Source organism: Triturus cristatus, chromosome 8 (assembly GCF_964204655.1).
Source record: "Triturus cristatus chromosome 8, aTriCri1.1, whole genome shotgun sequence".
Classification (NCBI taxonomy): domain Eukaryota; kingdom Metazoa; phylum Chordata; class Amphibia; order Caudata; family Salamandridae; genus Triturus; species Triturus cristatus.
In genome coordinates, this window is record NC_140591.1 from 1,364,700,804 (window position 1) to 1,364,722,964 (window position 22,161).

Consider the following 22,161-nt stretch of genomic DNA (forward strand, 5'->3'; position numbering starts at 1 on the left):
TCTTAAATTAGGGTAGTCCTGGTCGGGATTTAACATTTAGCCAGTATCACAATCACAAGCAGCATTGCAAAAAAAAAAGAGTTGTGTTTAGTAGAGAGCATTAGCTGTGATTTCAAATGCATCTAATACAAACAAGAAAGGGAGAGTGGAACTTGTATTTTTGTATTTGAATACTCTTGCTGGAGAAGTTGACCTAGATAGACCTGAAAATCAATTAACGACTATTATAATGAAACCAGTTGTTGCCCGATACATTTTTTTAGGGCACTGCTGACCTGGACAGGTCACCCATGTCTGGATCCTGTATAAATAATTACATACTGTTCACCAGGGCATGTGTCTCTTGTGCCCAGTAATTAATTATTTTTAGAAGACTAAGCAATATAAAGTGGACTGTGTAGCTTGTAGGAGCACTTTGGTAGATAACAATACAAGGAGTACAGTTTTGCTGGAAACATAGACACAATAATGCCAATTAGAGTAAAACAGAAGGTACAGTTTGCAAAATTGTTTACACCAACTTTAGTGTATACCATCTTTATATCCTTCTGTAAAAGAAAATACTTAGTCGACTATGAACCCTAGGTTCATGAGTCAGCAGATGTTGGTATGCCCCTTGGTTCTAGACAATAAGCTCATAAACAAGCCCAACTTTAATATGCACTTGCATGTTGAGAAAGTACAGCTATTCTGCCCAAGCAAGTTTATTTGAACAGGTGCATCCTGTTACTCAACACATCTAAAATAACCACACAGAGTACAATTAAAACAGCACAAATGATCATTGCGAACAACGATAATAAAATGAACATTTCTAACATGGTTTAAAACGTCATCAAAAAACCGAACACCCAAAAATCTACTTCTATGCGCTTCCCTTGGAGAGCATGGAAAGTAGAATAACTTACAACTAGATTTTCTTAGGGAAGATGAGCACACTGCAAACCTTTTTTACAGAAAAACTCTGTAATTATCAGGAACCAAGAAGACCGTGTTCCATTTGAAAGCCAAACACACGTTCAGCATCAGCATCAACTCCATTCGCGCTCAGGCTCGATTTCAGCTTTCAGTAGAAAGTGTGATACAGCGATAGCATCTCTAGCAGCCAGGATTTTCTTCTGGTCTGGCAGTATCTTGCTCGCAATAATCTGGGGCAAAGGACCTCTCCTGACAAGTGGCCATGTGGCAGTCCTTACATAATGTATCTTATCTAAGATGGAATTTGGAATGTCACCTTTGGAATGTTTAATATAACCAATAAGCAACAAGATGCTAGTAAAGGACACATTCCTTTAAGTATATATAAGTGAAAATACAACAAATCAGAATACATTGATTTTGTTATTGTTCTTTGTTTGACCTTGAAATCGAGATAACAAGTCACTTGTTCCAGACTGATGTTGCATTACGTCTTTTGCCTATGTCTGTATCTAAATGACTTGACACTTTCACTGTTCTTTGAAAGATAAGGACAGACGACATATGTGTCAAAGGCAGACATGTTGATGATTTTGCAGTAATAGAAAAAATGAAGTTGTGGCCTACTCAAAATGGAGTCAGCCTTATATCCTAACGTCACAACTTCCATGACAATAATGGACCCAGTGTCTAGCGTGTCATGCTAAGTTCTTCAGTGAAACAAAAATATTTTAAAAATAATCAGTTGTCTACTAGAAATGTAGCTTCTTTCTTATCATTTTCAAAGTTCTTCCCTTTCACAAATTCGTATTACTGCATTGTTTAGATAAGCATTGTCATATTGTGTACTTCCTGGTTGACTTTAATATGGTACTGCGTGCAGCACATTTGTTCAAATGTGTTAGCACATTAAAGATTGGCCTATTGGTTTTGTCAGTTCTTATTTCTCTTCACCTAGCTCATAAGTCTCTGAATGTCCTGCGGTGGTCTGCTTTTTGCTGCTGAATGAACAGAGCATGGGGCACTTCTGGCCAGGGGGGCGTCCAGAGTATAACCCTACTCATAGTGTAAAGTGACTGTCTTTCAGTCTTAGGGGAGACTCGCAGTACGTAGATTTTGATCTTGCCACACACTGTGATAGGTGCTGATTCCCTGTCATGAAGGCAGTATGTTGTACCTGCTGACTCCTCAAACCGTTTTTTTAAATATTCAACTGAAATTCAAAGGAAATGTGATGGCATCAGTTGGGATAGAGGTTTGATAATGATCCTCAAATGTCCTGTTTCCACATTAAGTCTGAGACTAAAGTTAGGACATGGAGGAACCGTGCATCGGGAAGAAAAAGTACCGGATAACATTAGGGAAAGGGGAGTAACCCTGGCCTTGATGGCGATACAGGCCCTGGTGTCTATCATCTTTGAGGAGGATGAAATTAGGATTTAAACCTAATACGTGCTGACTCCATTTTGAGACTAGGTGACACACCAGTTGCAATCAATAAAACTATCCCATGGATAGGTATTGTGACTTTATAGAAAATATGCTTCCATTTTGGTAAGACCCTTGGTAAGCCTATTTCATTCATACTTGCATAGAAGAATAAAAACCATTAGGACTGATCCCATGATATTTCTTATTCCAAAACAATCAGGGAACACCTGCTAGTACACAATTAGTGTGGCTTTCAGCATCCCTTAAAATAGATCCATATATTTAGACTAAGATATTATAAAAATAAAGGGACTGCCAAAGTAATTATTTTTCATCCCAGATCAGCCACTTGCCAAGTATGGGAAGCCCCTGACTCATTAAACTTTTTCAAAACAATATCTAATAAACTATATAAGGGAGTGAAGGAAAAGAAGGGAGACAAAACAGTGACCCATGATTTGCTCCAAGCTAGCGCTTATGATCCTTAACCCCTTCCATGCTCATGACGGAACGGTTCCGTCATGAGCCACGGTTGAGCTGTGCTCATGACGGAACCGTTCCGTCATGAGCCCGCCCGCGCTCGAACCCTTCAGCACCGCGGCGGAATTCGCCCAGCGCTGAAGGGGTTAAACAATTTACAATTGAAAATGATTTCCTAGTCTTATATTACCATCTGAGAAATGAACTAGAGGTTATCAGTGCTTAAGAGCTGAGCTGTTGTTTTTTGGGTTTCTGTTGCTTGATTAATATTTTCATTTGTGTAGACGATTACATCTTACCACCAGTAGAACCGTCCATTAGCAAAATGTGATTGAGGAACCAAGATTAGCTCATGCCTTGCCACAATACTTTAAGAGTCCCTTGCAACTAAAGAAGGGTCCAAGCCAAGGACCTATTCCATACGGACGAATTAGAGCCTCTGATTGAGAACCTTCTCATGGTTCATTAAATAACGTGTGTTGACAAATCTGATGGGAAGATGGACATTATTATTTGACAAGTTTTTACATGGAACTTCAAAATACAATAAAAACGTTTGCAAATAATGTAGTGTGATTGCTCAACATTTGTGAGAATGTGCTAAAGTGGCTTTCACCCCCTGAGTGACTGGAGTAAAGCAGGTGTTAGTGGCTGCTTAATCTTTAATACCTGTATGATGCAGGGTGGATTATGACCATGAAGTTTGATAATCCATCACCAAAACACACAAAAGACTCATTGTTACAATATAGCTTGAAGCTGTTGTATCAAGCTACTATTTTTATGTCCAAATTTCACTGTGTCCCCTTCCAGATTTGTACTTAATATACATTGGTGGAGCGCTATATGGATCATAAAAATATTAGACTCAGTGTTGTGCTATTCTTGTCAAACAAATCCATAGCTTTGTTAGGATTTGAATGACCACTTCAATGATTAGTGCTACCACTTGAGTCAAAACCACACCATTACATAAAAGGGATACTGACACATTGTCTTTCTCTTTTTCGATCTTTGCAGAAGCCATCTTGTCATGTGTATACAGTCTACAGAGAAATTCAAAACACAGGTTGGAGTGGAAGAAAATTGAGAGAGGCAGTGGAGATGTCTCTTTTGTTTATTATGAGGGTAATATAGTAGGTAAGTTAAAAAAAAAGGTAAATAAGTCCTTTTATCATGTGCATTTGTATTTTGTTTGCATGTTTTATGTTTTTGATGTAACTTCATTGCTGTAACTACACTTACTGGAATATAAATACTATTATTTTTAAATGTGTGTTCTGGTTCATAAGGCCAAACATTACACGTATCAATGAAAATACATTTTATGAAATGTTTAAAATATTCAGTTATTTCTATGTAGGTTAAGCTGAATGACAACATTCTCAATGTAGAGAGCATACGGTTATGAAAAAAGAATGTGCGTAATGAGCACAGTTTCAAAACTAATGATATCTTATGATGTGAGCACTTTAAGAGCTTAATTACTTAATTGTCACAAAATCAGGTATAAACGTCCTTCACAAACTTCATGAGTGTGGTCCATGCCCGCAAGATTAACATGGTGACATGTATAGTGGTCAGCCTCACTGGATGTCATTGCAAAAACAGATTGTAAACTTGGCAGCCCGAAAGCCATGTTCAATCAACAGTGTCGTCAACCGCGTATTAAGGGTTTGTGATGCACACAGATTGTTTACGACGGCTCATGCTCTCAGAATTTGCCAGAGAAGAACAACAACTTAGGTACCATAATAGTGAACATATGTATAGATGGAAGCGACTTGCAGTTAATTAGGTAAGTAGTCTGGTGGGGGAGGGGAGATTGGTTAAAAGAGAGTAAGCAGGAGAGTGAAATAGGTTTGGAAACAAAGCTAGTAAGCTGTCAGTCCTTTTTCCCCCAAAAAGGATAAAGAAGGACATGTCTTAAATAAACAATTATTTTCGTGACCTCTATTTGGGTCATGTATGCTACTGATAAGGAATATTTTGAGCATATTAAATTATAAAGTGGGTTTTTTTGCAGTGAAAATGTCATTTTACTCTTCCTAACAAAATGTGATGGATGACAACTATGCATTTACATTGTGCATATTCAATTTCTTCAAACAGAAGATTACAAATAGAGTAACTGTATTTAAAACAGACTTTTTGGTGTTGGTGTTATAGTTTGGTTTTGTGAAAATGAAGCTTGCTCTTTGCATGATCAGTCTCAGCAAAGTTGATAAATGAGAAAAACTAATCTGGCTTCTGTTTTGACCTCTTGGGTACAGAAACATTTTTATTTTTTTATTCATTTATTATGTCTAGAAAGACTCTAATTCACATGTGGCTGATCACAGCTGCTTTCACATTCATATGCATTTCATAAAGAGAACTGTCTATTCTAGCCTACCCCTAAAAGCTACATTCTATGCTTTCTAGAATGACACATTGGATAGTCTGCCTGTTCCACAGCACGAGTTCTGTGCTTAAATGTTTTCTCTTCAGCAGAGCACACAATTGCCAGGATCACCCTCTGTATCATGTCAAATGCACTGTAGCTGAGCAGTAGGGCAGGCCACGCGATTGCCCACACACATACTCACACGTCCACATGTACACTCACTCATGCCCATCCATTCACCAGTGCCCACATAAACCCACCATTCACAAGCACATACACACACACACATCCATTCACAGCATGCACTCTTGAATACCCAAGCATTCATACATAGACACATGCCCAACATTAAAACTAAAAACTAAAACTTAACGACTTTTAGCAGTCTGGTTTGGTGATCAAGTAAAACTCTCAGTGGCCAAAGTTTTTTTCTTCCCCAAGTTGAAGATCAATCCAGGGTTCATCAATTCACTGTCAGAGCACGCAGAATGGGCCAAAAGCCCACCACCCTGATTCATCTCTTCTGTGTATCCCTGGTCTGATTCATGGGATGTTAAAGTTTCTTGCTTACTGGGACACCACCATCTCTCACAGGATATGCTCTTCCAAGATGGTAAACTCTATAATTTCGCCATATCCTGAAAATCTAACATAATCACCTTTTGTCTGACTCTAGATCATGACCAATGAAAAAGTGCAAAAACCTGCTGTCTCATAACATGCTACTGAGTAGGTGCTTTAATTCCTTTGATTTTTATAGCAGTGAAATTCAAGGAATATCTACTCCAGCTTCTTCTCACTGACGTTTTGACTTCCTGACCTTCAGAGCACCTTGTTTGCCAGAAGCCAGGTTAGAAATCTGGTCTTTGTTCTCTTAAGATGGCCTGTCAAAGCACTATTACTAGAGTTACTTCATATTTGTGTTTAGTAACATGATTTCCCTCATTCAGCAAGTATATTTCCTTGGAGACAGCAGGAGACAGCTTAGTACATAGTAGGAGCAAATACCTTTTAGCTTCACCAAACAATGCATAATATCTGTTTTAAATCTTCCATACTCAGCCAAACCATCGGACCTACTGCTGAACAGCAGGGCATTGCCCTCTGATGGTTTGGAGAAACTTTGTATGTTCCTTGTTCCTAAGGGCTTTGGGAGTTCCAGAGTTGGTGCAGTGGTGATCTCCAGTGAGTAACCCAATTGTTGAGTTCTGTTTCTCTTCCTCTTCTGGATTTCTGGTTATTGTGCAAGTATTGGGCCATGGATTGTTGAACAGTTTGTATATGGACTACTGTTTGAAGCGTCAGCCGAGGAAATGTGCAGCCATACAAAGACCCAGTGCCTCTTTTGATGAGGTGTCGCAATGAGGCCCAGGACTTGTCCCCATCCTGCACATGCCCAAGAGGGATGCTGGGATTACAGCCACAAATCCTGGGCAGCTCCATTTACGGCTGGCAGAGATGTAACTGTGGATAAGATGTTGCAGTATTATCAGATTTTAAGACTGTGTTTAAGGTGTAGATGTGCTGTTCTGAAACTTACTGCCAGCTAAGCTTGGAAGAACTACACAGTTTCTGCTACTTATCTGCCATAATGGCCTGCATAACCAAGGACAAGTAGTGGGTGGTAATTGGTATGCGCATAATATGACTGATTCTCATCTCAGCACGTGTTGGAGTTAGTGGACTCTTGAAGTGAGCACTATTAAGAGAAATATGGAGAAGATCTGTAGACCCAAAGAACGTATCCCACAAAAATATTTATGCCCAGGGGGGCATTTATTTTTATGAAGTTTAGTGCCTGCCATTCACGGGGGCGGGCCCAAGAGGGCATTTATTTTTATGAAGTAGGGCCTGCTGCCAATGGAGTACGCGGTGGACCCTAAAAATAAGATCTATGTGTTTGGTGCTGAAAGAATAGCAGAATAAAGTGCTGACAAAATGCTGTACAGTTGCCATATTTGTGCCAAAATATTTGCTAATCCATGCCACAATATCCTGAGTGGTCTGAATGGTGGCACACAAGTAGAGAGTAGAAATCTCGAGCTGCACCTTACAATGTTTTTCATTATGTACCAAGTAAATAGCAATTTATAAGGTAAAATATATGGAGTGAAAAATGGGTATCAAGTAAACCTATGTATTTCTCAAATGGACATCAAATATGGACATTAGGAGCAGCAGCTGTTTGTACATCTCCAAATTGGTGGGTTTCCATACTAGCATCTGATCCAAAGGGTATTTTTCAAAATGTCTTCTGTCATACACACTAGCTTACATTTGGAAGGCTCAAATGCGGAGAAATCCAATTGCTAATAACAAATATTTACTGTTCTGCGTTACCACGTCTCTTGATACAAATCATACTTCACTTGTATGGTAGGCCTAGCGCCCATTACAGGAAAAAGACCAAAACACACCATGGACATCTCATTTTTTGCACTGAATACTGAATTGTGAATTTTGGGCCCTAGCTCAGCCGACTGCAAGGGAAACCTAGCAAACCTGCACATTTATGAATTCTAGACTACCAGGTGAGTCCAGTGCTGTGTGACAAGCGTGGCTCTCACCAGGTAATTTTACTGAGAAGCTCTTGCAAATATCAAACCTTGACTAAAAACACTCCTTTTCCTCTCATTTATATGAGGTAAGCATCTGGAATCTGCGTGGAGCTACAAATTTCCTAGAATTCCCCCAAGTCACACAATAAAAATCGTACCGCACTTTTGCCGGTAGGCCTAGTGCCCGTGATAGAAAAGGGCCCAAAATACAACATGGACGCATCTTATTTTTCCACTGAAAACTGACTCTTTTTTGCAATGTGGTAGCTGGGGATTTTGGGTCTTAGCTCAACCAGCACTTAAAGAAAGATTGCAAATGTGCATATTTTTGAAAACTAAAAATCTTGGTTAGTCTAGGGGTGCATGAGTTGTGTGGCTCGAGACAATTTTACTTAGAGGCCATTGCAACCCTCAAACTTTGGCTAAAAAACCAAACATTTTCCTAAAGTTTCTGTGACAGAAACGTCTGGAATTTGCTTGGAGTCACATATTTTCTACCCCCCTGAGTTCCCACATGTCTCCCGATAAGAAGGGTACCCCACTTGTGTGGGTGGGCCATGAGACCGCCACGCAAAATACCCTAAAGTGATGTGTGGAGAGATCAGCAATAGGTGTAACTGCAGTATTCGGAGCCATGCTTGGCCACCACCCATGGAAACCTACCAACCATGCACATTTTTGAAAAGTAGACACCCAGTGGATTGCGAGGTGGTCTGCCTTGCATGAATCCCATGAGGTTTACATACCTAGAATGTTCTACAAACCTCAAATTTTCACTAAAATCACACATTTTTCTTAAATTTCTCTAATGGAACCTTCCAGAATCAGCAGGAATCCACAAAATTCCTACCACCTAACGATACTCCACTTGTCCAGATAAAACGGGGAGAGGAGTTGGCCTAACGGCTAGGGCGGTCGACCCCGAATCTGGGGAACCGGGTTCGAGTCTCGGCAATGACGCTGAACATCCTGTGATTCTGGGCAAATCACTTAATCTCCCCATGCCTAACAAAAATGAATGTGTCCTCATGTAACACAACTGGTGCTATGTAAAGCACTCTGATATCTGATACCTTCGGGGCAAGTTTGCGCTATATAAAACTTCATTAAAAAAAGAAAAACTCTGCCCCACTTGTGGGGCTAGGCCTAGTGCACATAACAGGAACAGATTACACCAAGGTCAATGGGAGTCCCCTGCAAGGGTGGTTCTGGGGCAATGCACTGCAGTAGCAAACACAGATCTCTGCTCATGACTGGTGCAAAGCTGTGTGTTACCCAAACTTTGTGAGTAGACCAGTAGGACAGTATTCTTGGTTTATGCTCTACCCCCCATTTTGAGTGTGAGGCTGAGAAATTTCTTCAGCTCCCCAAGTGAAGGTGTGCTCTAGAATGAAGTCCAAGTTTGCCTCCATGCTCCCTCAGAAACTGCTGGGCACACAAATTTGTTTTGTGCACAGTTTCCTCACCGAAGTCAATATCCACAAACAGATAGACGTAGTTCATAGGCAATAATTTGCTATATCGACTTAACATCCAACATCTGCAGTGAATGGGGAATTAGGAGGCTGCACTAAGAGAGCACTTTGTCTGTGCTTACTGCCTCACGTGCCTGATCTCTGGGCTGGTCTACCCTGCTACTGTCTCTCCGCTGCACAGATAGTGTTTGCAAAGAAACATCATGACTTCCGTGACCCTTTTCCTCACCATCACTGGAAGACGAGTCAGCGGTTGGAACTCCACTGAGTGAAAAATCGCTTCTCCCTCAGATTCTGCCTCATAGCTGTTGCCCATAACTTGACATATGGCCTGGACAGCAAGACGCCATTTCTACTGACTGTCCTAAACCTGTCTAAATCTTCCTTCAAAAACACTTTGTCCAACATAGAAGGCAGAAATATAGTTCTAAACCGGTAGATGGGTGTGTCGGAAATGTATGTGACAAATTGTAAAAGACAAAGAGTATGCAAGCACTTAGCTTCTCGATGCTGCTGCAGCTTTCAACATGGACAAACCAAAGTATCACTTCAAGATACCACATATGCAATACTACAACATACTTTATGTGACAATGGTGCAACACAGTGAACAAAGTTGCTGCACTCTGTCATCTGAGGGAGCAGAACTCTACCATAGCTTCAAATATCCTCTCTCCACGTCGCTGATGCTCTGTGTGCTGCCTTGAGTCCATACAGACACCTTTGTGCCGTAGCGCAAGGGTGTTTGCATTATGACCATGGTAGTTTTGTACAGGAAGTGTCCTCTTCCTGCATAAAATACTACCCTTTGAGGGTTTATTCTCAAAGAAAAAGTTATTTTTCCTTTTTACGCCAGCCTGAGATGGGCACCAGATCGTTCCATGTGTCCATGTTTAAAAATCTTTGAATATATGTGTTTGCGTCTAAAACCAAGGCTGGATGCACAGGAATGCCCATAGGCCACCCATGGAACGCCTCCCTAACACACAGTACACTGCATTACCCTTTTTCTTCTTTTTTTTTTTTTTTTTTTTTTACAAAACAACACAAATAGCCATTGCTTTACTTTATAAAATCACAACAAGGACTTTGCATCATGTATGCTTTAAAAAGACACTCAAACAAGAGGCAAGCTCTTTGTATGTCTGGTCCATATTTAGTTACTAAAGACAAGCAGTGTAGATGTTTGGCACAGTAGAGAAGACTGTATGCATTTGTGCTTGCTGCAGGCAATATTTGTTGTAAAATATCAGGGAAATAAACACTAACAACGTGCCCATTATGTGGGCCACAAACTCCCTGGTGGTCCAGTAGATAAGGGCCATTTTTTTCTCCTCTCGGGTGACCCACAGTATGCATGAGTGCCATTTCATTTTCCCCTCCATGGGGGTGCAATCACACCCCCAGGGGGGAACATGCATTTATAAATATATATTTGTTCAATACACCGGGGTGGCGGGGGGGGGTCAGCCCGTGTCTCATTGAGGCGGACCAACCCCAAAATACATGTATATATGGTAGCCGTTTTATATTCCACTGTGGGCACAATCAACCACGCCCCCCCCCCGGGATAAACAAACATATCATTCAAATAAAAGGCCCCTCATGATGTTGGCCCATATACCGCGGGTAGGGGGCCGACCCCCAAAACAAAAGAATTTGTGGCTGCATGGTTTTTCCATAGGGGTGCAATCACGCCCCTTAGGGGAAATCAAACATTATCCACATTTTATAACTGGGCCACAGTCGAGTTTGCCTGTGTCCTGGGGGGTACGACCCCTTAAATCACATCACTACCTGGCGTCCAGTAAATCCTGCTCATGAATTACTGTGCATCCCTGATCCACGAGCAGGGAATATTTTGAGAAAGGCATCGCTGGAAAGGGGAGGCGCTCCCCTTTCCAGCAATGCCTCCCTTAAAACTGGGGAGGTCTCCGTAGGAGCAAAATCCTCCTCCCCAGTGTCGTCCAGTGGCCGAAGCGCGCCCTGGGGAGGTATTGCGGGCATCCGCCATTGGCTGATGCCCGCAATGAAAGGGTTAACAGATTCTGATGCATTGATATGTCTTCCCTGCATGAGAAAGATGTCGGGTTTCTTGGAACCCAAAAAGGTTAGCGTCTTCTTACGTTTGATGTAGTGGGTCATACCAATGACATTAACAGTCCAAGTTGCCATATTCACTTTTAGATGTTGTGCCATGGAAAACCTCCAAACAAAGGTGAGAAAGAAAACTGGAGAATCCAATCCAGGGAAAAAGAATATGTGACGTTACAACGCATGCCATTACATCGCAAGCCGTTGTAACGCAAAACTTTACCCCGACTTCCTGTCGGGGGAACACTGGAAGTTGGAGTAGATTAATTTTCTTTTCCAACTCCAGTGTGTGCAACAGTAGCGAAGGTGTTGGAGTTAAATTCAACACCTTCTACCCACTGCTGCACACCTTTTGCGTTGCAACGGCATGCAATGTAATTGCATGCGTTGTAACTGTTGCGTTTAAAAGGCTGTTTCCCAGGGAAAAAGCATACAAAAAAATGAGAGCTGCCAGGCCAATTGTGCGCAGGAGTCTAGTTGACTTAGGCGAGTTAGAGACGGCCCCAGAACATCTGGGAGGATGATACCAGGTTAACTTTCACAGGAAGTAACAGCCTTCCATAAGTGGCCACCACTCAAAAGGAAGATGATGATGATGAATTAGAGACGCGTAATACAGGGGGCAGCAGAGACACAAAGCGGAGAGGCGGTGGCCCAAAGAACAGCGAAGGGAAATACAAAGGACCAAGGAGGCCCCCCTCGCGGAAGATCAGAGTTGCTGAATAGAGCGCACGCCCCAGGCAGAGGCATAAGTAAAGTGCCACGCGAGATCAGGGGAATAAATACGACTATAATGTGTAAAAGTGGGAACCTACGGGTCTCCCTCTCCCTCGCTCCGTTGGACCTCATCCTGCCGACCCTCAGACATTGCCCCTCGGCTGGACTACCTTATCTCTTTCTCCCCCCGCCCCCTGTCTCTCCTATCTCATCTCCCCCTCCCTCCCTCTCTCTACCCCCTTGGATGTCTTCTTTCTCCGTTCTCTCTGTAGATAAATATTATATAATCGTTTTTAGCCTAATCGTTGTGATAATGGAATCCTGAGTGAATTTTCTATCTGCAGAGACACAACTCTAACCACCAATATATGTAGTAGTTTGTTGTACTTTCTTTCACTATTTTGCAATTTTGAGCTTACTCGTTTGCATCTCTCCCTTGAGTGACTCCATAAGTTATACATTTCCGTTTCTTCTATCTGTAGCTCTTCCTTGTGGGACTCTACAACTTGCTGACTCCCTCCCTTTGTCTCCCGGTTCTTCATGACCCTTGCCTTTTGAGGACCCTGTCTTTTTCTGTCCTATGTTCCTCCTCTGCTGACCTGCCAGTCCCGACCCTCCTCCTAACCCCCTGTCCCTTGTGCCCTTTGACTAAGCACTCCTTCTCCCCTTGTTGGGGACAGATCCAATTTTCATACCCTGGAGTCTCAGTGACCCCTCTGAGAGAGTCCACAGCGCCAAGGGAGCCACTCAGTTGAGGTATGGTATAGCACCCCTTGCCAAAGCACTCCCACTCCCCTTGTTGGGGAAGGATCCAGTAGGTAGGCCTTGGAGTCTCAGAGACCCCTCTGAGAGAGTCAACTGCGTAAAGGGAACCTATCACAACGGAGATGTGGGAGTAATACCATTTCCCCAGGGATCACAGCTTACCGGACCTTGGACGCAGCTTTTCTCATCTACCGGTTTGTGCCCCCTCCATCCTCCCCCTCCTCTTTCATGCTTTGTCTCTCATCCTCCCCTACCTCTTTCCCTCTTTCATTCTTTGTCCACTACCCCTGCTCCTATTCCCTCTCCCCTGAATCTCTCCCCTTGCCTGCTTTTTTCCTTGCGTATATATGTCTTTATTTTTTTTTTTTTTCTTTTCTCGACATAACATGCATCTATGCTGCCTAGCCCCCTGTCCCTTGTGCCCTATGCCTAAGCACTCCTTCTCCCCTTGTTGGGGAAAGATCCAATATTGATACTCTGGAGTCTCAGTTACCCCGCTGAGAGAGTCCACAGCGTCAAGGGAGCCACTCACAGTTGAGATTATGGTATGGCCCCCCTTGCCAAAGCACTCTCTCTTCCCTTGTTGGGGAAGGATCCAGTAGTTAGGCCTTGGAGTCTCAGAGACCCCTCTGAGAGAGTCCACTGCATCAAGGGAGCCTCATGCAACAGAGGTGTGGTAATGATTCCACTTCCCCTGGGATCATAGCTTACCGGACTTTGGACGCAGCTTTTACTCGTTCTCCGGTTTGTGCCCCCATCACCCTCCGCTCCCCTTTCATACTCTGTCTCTCACCCTCCCCCACCTCTTTCCCTCCTTCATTCTTTGATCTACATCCCATGCTCCTACCCCCTCTCCCCTGAATCTCCCCCATACCTGCTCTTTCCCTTACATATATGTCCTCGTTGTTTTTATCAACCTAACATGTAACTATGCTTTGAAACTGTGTAATCTTGTAATGATGTAACCTGCAATTATGGTCTGATACTCATGTGAGGCGCTCTGATACCTTCGCGTCTAGCCAGCGCTATATAAAACCTTTACAATAAAAAATAAAATAAAAGATGATGAATGGGACCATAATGATCCGAAGATAGTAAAAAGAGGAGTGATCCCTTGGGCTGGAATCTTGTGTGCACCTGTCAATTGCCATTTACAGCATATGATCTATCCCTGTCAGGTGGTCTATTCTCCCGCCTATGTTCTCTGTCAGAGTCTTCTCTCCTATCGAAAGTCTCCAGGGTGGGGGGGCTGGGCGTTGCTTAGTATACACTGGTCTGAGATGGGGTAGTATCCATAAACTAGTGTCATGCCTCCTCATTCTCCAATACCATAGCTCCAGTTCTGCCGGTTCGTGGAACTCTTTTGTCTTATCATTGATGGTGGGTGACCAACATGATCATCAGTTCCTGCAATCCGCAGTGTAGGTTCAGTTTTTCAAGTGCCAGGTGTAGGGCCAGGAATTTCTTCGGAATTATTGTGTCTCATAGGTGAAATCTGCCGAAAAAAGTAATTTTGTAGCCGTAAGGGACAGTGTTTCCAAACTTCAGAGAGGGTTGTCCACACCTACTGGTGTTGAAGGAGGCAAGCAGTTATTGGGCGAATTACTTGTCAGGTAGTCATAGAGTGCGCTGTTGTCTGATGGGCATACTCAAATTCCAGAAGTGGCAGAAAGGACAGACCCAACAGCTTCAGGATAAAAGTTTGGAGGTACAGTGAAACATCTTGTGTGTCGTCTGTTTCTGGGACACCGAAAATAAGAATATTATTCCTGCAACTGCGATCCTCTAAGTCGGTAAGTGTCCTCTGGGTGTTCCACAGCTCAGTACTCCATGTCATAGTTTCCATCACTCTTAAATCCCGGCTGTGTATTCTGTGATCTGTGAAATCCACTGTTGTCACAGCTAGGACAGATCTCCCTTCAGTAGTTTAAGGTCATTATTCATCTCTTCCATGGAATGTTAGACAGTGGCTATAGAGGATTGAATGGCTTTCAAATCAATCATGACGGAGTGCAAGCTTACTCCTGACATTGCCCTTATGGAAGCTGCAGGCATTACCTTTTTGTTTATGTAGCCTCAGCGATAGCTTCAGCAAAAATCAGTTGTCGGACCGCCTTACCAGAAGACATGAGGGCCATGGGCAGGTGGAGTGACAAAGGATTTTGTCAGCTTCCAGCACCCAAGAAAAGGATCAAAGTACCAGGAGCCTGCAGTCAGCATCTCGCGGAGGGCAGCAGTAAAGAGGATCCAGCCACACCGAGAAAGTGAAATGGAGAAAGAGTGGGAGGACCATATAATACTTGCTGAACAGTCCAATTCAAAATGCCGACCGTAGGGAGTCTCTGCCCTGGTGCCCAGTATGCAGACAAAATAGCTGTGCAGGGGGTCTACCACGGTCTAGGCAGGCACTCCATTGTCCTCCATAAAGGTGGGCCACACCAAGTATCAGAGAAATAGCAGGGAGGTAGCTGTGGGCCAGCGAGAACAGCCACACCCGAGTGGCGGGGGTATCACACAGACACCCGGTAGAAGCAGGATAGTGCTCCAGTGACCAAATAATGCTGTGGTGCCTAGGCCTGATGCGGAGGGCCACGGGGCGCCGGCACTGATAGCGCGCAGCCTAACTTTCAACGACAGCTATCCACCAGTCATGCCACGGGTCTGGTTGGTGCAGGCACACGCAAACAGCTGTGGCACCCCGTAAGTAGTAGGAGCACTCCCTGGTCAGGTGTGGCGGATCATAGGTGTATAGCAGCTGTATTCAGCAACAGGACCAGGAGCTGCACTAGTGAGCCACCTTCTGCCTGTTATTTGGATTCTTCTGTTACAATCTGGATACGGTCTAAAGCTGCAGGTAGGTCATTAGTTTGTGCTAGAACTGATGAAATTGTGGCATCACTTTCAAGGTTGCAACAGAGGATATTATTTCTTATCACCACCAGATAGCTCTCACTTATTTTTATTTTATGATTATCATGGCAGACCTTGTGTCTGCCTAATACCTTGAATAACTGTCAAACCATATACTGACCAGGTTTAGTATAAATAGGAACAATCCTGTGATGCTTCTTTGGACATGGAAGGTTATTTAAAAAAAAAAAAAGGGTGTCTAACATTATTATAGGCACATCCAAGGCAACATCATTTGATAGTATAAAGTTGCTGACGGATAACATGGTGAAGCTGGAGGGGAAGATGGGAAAGCTACAGTAAAGAATAAGAATCATCCGGTGTTGTGTGTGCATCATATGTTCGTGTACCACATGTGATATTTAATAAAAGAGTTTATGAAAATATCTCATAGTAATCTAAAGCATAATATTTTTGTGTATAAAGGTATGTGTTTATATTTTGAAGCACATTGCACTTCTTAAATTAACCATTTATAATTCTCAAAATAGCTTACTTCTCACAAGCATAGGACTACGGGTGGTTTTTCTAACTCAGTGCAGTTATGACTAAGTAACTTATAATTTCCTTTTTAATTAGTTACCTTTTTTACTTTTGGTGGAGAATTTCCAGCATGAAGACATTTTGACAGTTTATAGGGGGATGATCTCAGACTTCTCTCACCTCTGCACCTACCTGCAGACGCATTCTTCACTAACAGCTAATGCAGGGGTCATAATCTCTGGGCTCTGTTTCACCCAAGACAATCAGTGCTTAGTCTGAATGGAAATAAAGGCTTGATGTACATAGAGTGCATGCTATAGAAACATTGTTCTGTCATGGTAACTGTTGTAGTAATGTTCGGTTCTGTGATATATAGAGGAAAGTGGTTTGAGAGAAAGTCCTAGTTGGAATATGTAGCTTGTATTTTTGGTGTCTGATCTGGGGCAGGAAGTGTTATATGAACCTTAACACTAGATTCCGTGATCTTGTTCTCAAAGTCACCATAGAACTTCTGACTGTACAGGCCCCAGAACTTATGTTATACAGGGAAGGGCCTAGAACGGCTCTCACAGGAAACGCTACACAAGTTTCCCAAGATTTGTTCCGTGTCCCACCAGGGAAAATTGCATTGAGGTGACAGCCGTGGTGGCGGTATCTGTGATCTTTTTCGGTCCAGTGGATGTTGCCTTAAACAGAACAGTATTTTTTTTCAAAACCCCTCGTAGGGAGCATATTTTTGGTAAGGGAGTGTGTTCCATAAAGTGTTATGATCAGGGTGTGCTCTGGACGCTGCTCTGCGCCTCCTCCCATCCCCTCCTTTTCCCCAAAGAGTCTTAGAACAAGGTAGGGGGGTCCCCAAAATGGAGTTGTCGAGGAATGGAACCCTGACCCAGAAGCAATCTGTGCTGTGGAAAGCTTGTGTCTGAAGGAGGAGTGGTCAGTCAATGGGCAGTAATTGAGGGATGCTCAGGGAAGGAAGAAAACGTCTGTAAGTGCCGGCTTTAGACAAGAATAGTTTGTGGCTATTTGTCACTTTGATCTACTTTCCCCCTAAACTTTAAGGACAACTCAATCATGTAAAAATGTGTAGAGTACCATGAACAATTCTAGCAAACTGAGAGGGCTCTGCAGGTGCATCACCTTTCAGTGTACAAATCAATGGAGTGAATTTTGTGTTGCAATGCGATCTGTGAGAAATTAAAAAAATTAACATATTTATTATTTCCTTTTTTAAAGATTCGCTAAAAGGCCGTGCTGAAATGTTTGACTCCAGCGTCAGAATAAAAAATGTAACAAGGAAAGATTCCGCAATGTATCGATGTGAAGTTACCACAGCGGCAGGCTACGTGGAAGAAGTTGAGGTTGATTTGACAGTGCTTGGTAAAACATTTCACCTTTTCCATATTTGTAACAATGATGGTCTTTGGGAGGTGAGGGGAAATCCATCCTCTATGAGCACCATAACAACACTGCTGCATGCCACAGTTTCACAATTCCATGTCGTGAGGTCCCAGCAGATTGTCATGTCCATCTCTTATTACCAGTTGGCCTGACAGTCTCTTCGCTCTAACAGGTAATTGTTGAGCACAGACAACTGACTCAGACCAGACAAAGTCATTTCTTATTTTGAACTGCATGGCTTTTCTCTTGGATTTCACATTGTTGTTTCTGTAGTGAACTCTTCTAACCCGACCACAGCTGGGCCACAATAAACCAAGTAGCTTAGGTCAGCCACACAATTTCTCCTGGGTGTTGCATCCGTCTTCCAAGTAGTCTTCTCCTCCCATAACTACTTGACATATCAACTGTGGATTCGGAAGAGGAGAGAGTGCACCTCCCCAAACTGCCATCTCCTGTATAGGTCTTTTACTCCATTCTGTTTTGCACACCGTTCTGGGTACATGAATGTATGGGTATGTTTTCTTTATCGGCCAGCTCTCTCCACGGATGTGATCATGCAGCTCCCTAATATAGCCTGGCACTAGTGACAAGGGAAGATGAATTCGTGAGACAAGAATGACTACAGAGAAATCTTTTTATTCCCTCCTTAAATTATGTAAAGGAGGATAATCCGCAAATGTACAGAGGAAGAACATTCCTAAGAGGAGTGGCATGAAGACCAAAATAACCTTTGTCTCCTATTAGATCTCTCCTAAAGATATTTCCCTCAGGGCACAGGTGGTAGGCAGGCTCATACAGCATGATACAATGTTTTAGATAAACTGTACTGTTTTGAAGAAATCCTCTCCTAAAATTGCAAGTCTGTGCTGTTAACATGCTGCCCCAGCTGGTCAAGAAACCCTGTTGACGTTCCTGCTGCAATACCTGCCAAACTGAATGCAGGTATGGAAAGTTCTGAATGACAGATGAGCTAGTACAATTGTGGGATAGTCAGCACTTGTTGGATCAGAGACCGGAAGGGATTCTGGCACCTTAACCCATTCTGCCCATGCTTGCTCTGTCATTATACTGCAGCTCTTGCAAACAACATCATAAGGTGTAAAGGCACCACCGGGGAATAATGGAAACCCCTGTTAAGCAGCAGGCTTCAAACCCTTCAGAGGGCACCCATTCAACACAGGACCAATGAATATCTGTGAAATACACGACGATAAGGAGCCCCTGATCATGTTTTGCAGGGGGGAGAAGGGGCACCATCTTGCCTTCCGCCACTGGGACTATTATTACCATTATTGGCCAAGGCTACCCAGCAATTCTTTCATTTTAAATCAACAGAAAAGACAGTACAACAAAGATCACAAAGCATTGGTGTGGAGTCTAAGAGCTAGACTGAGAGTTGCTCTGTTGAGTCCTCTTTGCAAGCTGAATGGGGGAATGAAAGTACATGTTCAGGTGCTCACAGACACTGTAGTTGTACCCAAAATGTATACAGATTCTGTGAAGCTTAGTGGCACTTGTAGTCTTTATTTTGCCCATTTGAAGTTGCATTTCTACATTAACCACCATAGTAATTTGAGCACTGGTGGAAGTAGATTTCATTAAAAGCAAAGAACCAGGACAAATTAAATAGGGAAGGGTCACTAACGTCCAGATGAAGGGTTCTTCACAAAACGTGCAAGCAAGGCTAGTGATTTGAATGTAAATACAATCATGGGTGATAATTCCCAGATATCTAGTACTGGCTGGTATACAAGCAAAGTAAATTTAAGAAATATCCAATATCAAACTGAGTCTTAACAGCATTTAATGGAATTGTCTCTCCTTTGCTATGTTTTCTCTTTCAAGTGTAGTAAATTACATCCCTTTCAAATGGATGGAGCATAGGACCTGGCACTGCTTAATAGGTCTTAATCTTTAAAAAATATAATTACCAACACTGAATACATACACCTCTGGAGGCTTGAATATGGGAATAAAATAATGTTTAAGTTTGAGTCTCTCACCTAAGCCTCTGATGCAGACACAGAGGGCCCCAGTACCCTACAGTGCACTTGATTTTGAATAACGTCTTGTGGTAAGTAACGTAAATTAATACTTTTCTGTCTGTGCCTCTAGAAGATTTTAATGAATGAATAGATAGACAGATTGGGACACATACTGAAAGCATTTGTAAGCCAGCTGATCACTTAAGCGACAAATAGTCATTTCCATTGTTTCTTATTTGCATCTATGAGGAGATTTATTCCCCTGGTGAAAGCACTTTCAGTGTATGGGTGGCATAATATTGTTGGTTTTGGACCATAAGTGGTCCTTCACTGTCATCCTGGCACATGTTTCAAACCTACAAAAAAATCTTAGATTTCATCCGAAGAATCAAGATGTATTAAATTACTTGCAGCAAGCAAAACTGAGAGTAGAGCCTCCTTTATCAATTGCTCGCACTTTTCATGTGCCATATCAGACAATAAATAGGAATCCTCCCTCTTACCCATCTTTATAAGTTTGTGACTTAAAAGAAGTCTACTTGGTTGCCTGTTGTGGACCAATTTTCTAGTGAGTTTTTGTGAGGATTAACTTGAAAACTGGACTGCTCTTTCAACTTTGAAAATGAGTTGTTATAGTCAAGAAGTCCTACAGAATTCAGGGAAATAAATGCATGAATTATTGCAGTAGCTGTGACAGGAAAAAATTGATCCTTACTATGCAGAAAGACACGAGTGAGTTAAATATCTTGTGGTTAATAAAGCTATCCACTTTACCCTCTATAGACAATTATTACAAATGTACTAATAAACCATTGAAAATTCATACTGCATTGGATCATATCATGGACTTCACTTTCCCGCCTCATCTTGATGAACTAGAGTACATATTAATGACTTGTAGTCATATTTAGTTAGTTCATAGTTACCAATCTTATCACAAACATTGCTCTTTTAAACTGCAGTATTTTTGCTTGAGCTCAGTCCTATTTAGGAGTGTATTGCACTGATCAAATAATGTTAATAATTAATAATCATAATGCATGTGGTAAGCAACAAAAAGTACTCAGTTGACACCAAAACCTATGAGTTCCTAATGCATGCTTAGGTGGTAAGGGTGGGATTGGATTAGCTGAACATCTAGACGTCAGGGACTCAACATCGTGCTATTATCTCGAGGATGTCAAAAAGTAGGTAGAGGAGTGGAAATTTCGATGAAATGGGAAAATGCTAACGACAAAATGTTGCTAATAAAGAACAAATGACCATGAGGTATGTAAAGGTGTATTTATATAACTTACTTGCTAATATAGATCTGATTCTGAATACTCATTTAACGTGAAAACTGGAAGTTTCAGAAATATGTACAGATCTTGGAATCAAGATTTTCAGTCAGTTGCTCTGCCTCAGTAGCTTTTTAGAAAGCACACCGAAATCCAGACAACCATAAGCACGTGACTCACTGTTTTACCTTTCACCTATTGACGTGTTTTTGAGCCAGTTATGATGGATTTGTAATTGACAATTAGAACACTGGAATGTTGAGAGCTCAGTTGAAGACAATGGAGCAGCAGGGCCCTATATGAACTGGTACAGGCCCGCTGCTCTCAACATTTCCATGCCCTAATACAGAGCATCTGCCTTTCTCTTACCCCTGCTCTTGAAAATACATTATTTAGGCAGAGGAAAGGAAGAGTCCATGCAGGAGGACACACACATCCTTCTCCTGTTGCTCAGTGTCACTAGGGCCTCAAAAGGAGGGAGGGGTGAAAGCTGATCAGCTCCTGGGTCTTCCTGGATTGGCTGAACTACAAAAATCAGTTCAGCCAAACCGGGGAGAAGCAGGGGATGACTTCAGCCCCCTTTCACATCTCTTGCTGTGAATTTTCAACAGCTAAAAGCTGTGTCCCTGTGCGTACTGTTAGCTGTAGAATATTCACAGCAAGAGCTGTGAAACAAAGGCTTCAGTGCCCGGGAGGAGGTCAAGCTCTGAGAGTCCTTTTGTGTTTTTATAATTAGAAAATTCTGCCCAATGGGGTGGAATGGTCTAATAACTGTATAGCCCGCTGTAGCTGGGCTTTACCGCTCATTAAAGGCCTGCTCCTTTGCAAAAAGCCCTCGCCTTTGGCTCAGGTCTTTAACGATGGAGCGGGTCTTTAATGATTGGTATAGCTCGCTACAGCGGGCTGTAAAGCTATAATGATTAACTAGAGGAGGCCATAGGATAAATAAGGAACTGGAAATTTTGATGGTATGGAGAAAAATGCTAAGGAAAAACTGTTGCTTAAAAAGAACAAGTGCTAATGACGTATGTAATTGTGTATTTACTTACATTTAGCAAAATAATACTGATTCTGACTACCCATTTAAAATGGCAGTTCCAAAAATATGGATGAATTATATATGCAATCCTTTCAGTTTTTAGGTCGGCTTCAATAGCTTTTAGCTTTATAGTAAGCACTCTGAAATCGAGAACACTGTCATGGATGATTCAGGAAGTGGCGCACTGTTTAAGTTTCACCTATTGACAACACGTTTTATGATGACCATTTCACCTTTCT

At 42.3% G+C, this 22,161-nt stretch overlaps 1 protein-coding gene across 2 annotated transcripts in view; it reads left to right on the forward strand.

The window, feature by feature from the left end:
• JAM2 (junctional adhesion molecule 2) overlaps window positions 1-22,161 on the forward strand; it is a 392,176-nt gene that overhangs the window by 258,012 nt on the left and 112,003 nt on the right. For both annotated transcript variants that reach the window (XM_085623064.1, XM_085623063.1), the window contains exons 3-4: window positions 3,850-3,969; window positions 17,454-17,597. In XM_085623064.1, coding sequence (XP_085479190.1) covers window positions 3,850-3,969; window positions 17,454-17,597 — 264 coding nt within the window. The remainder of the gene's footprint in view (window positions 1-3,849; window positions 3,970-17,453; window positions 17,598-22,161) is intronic.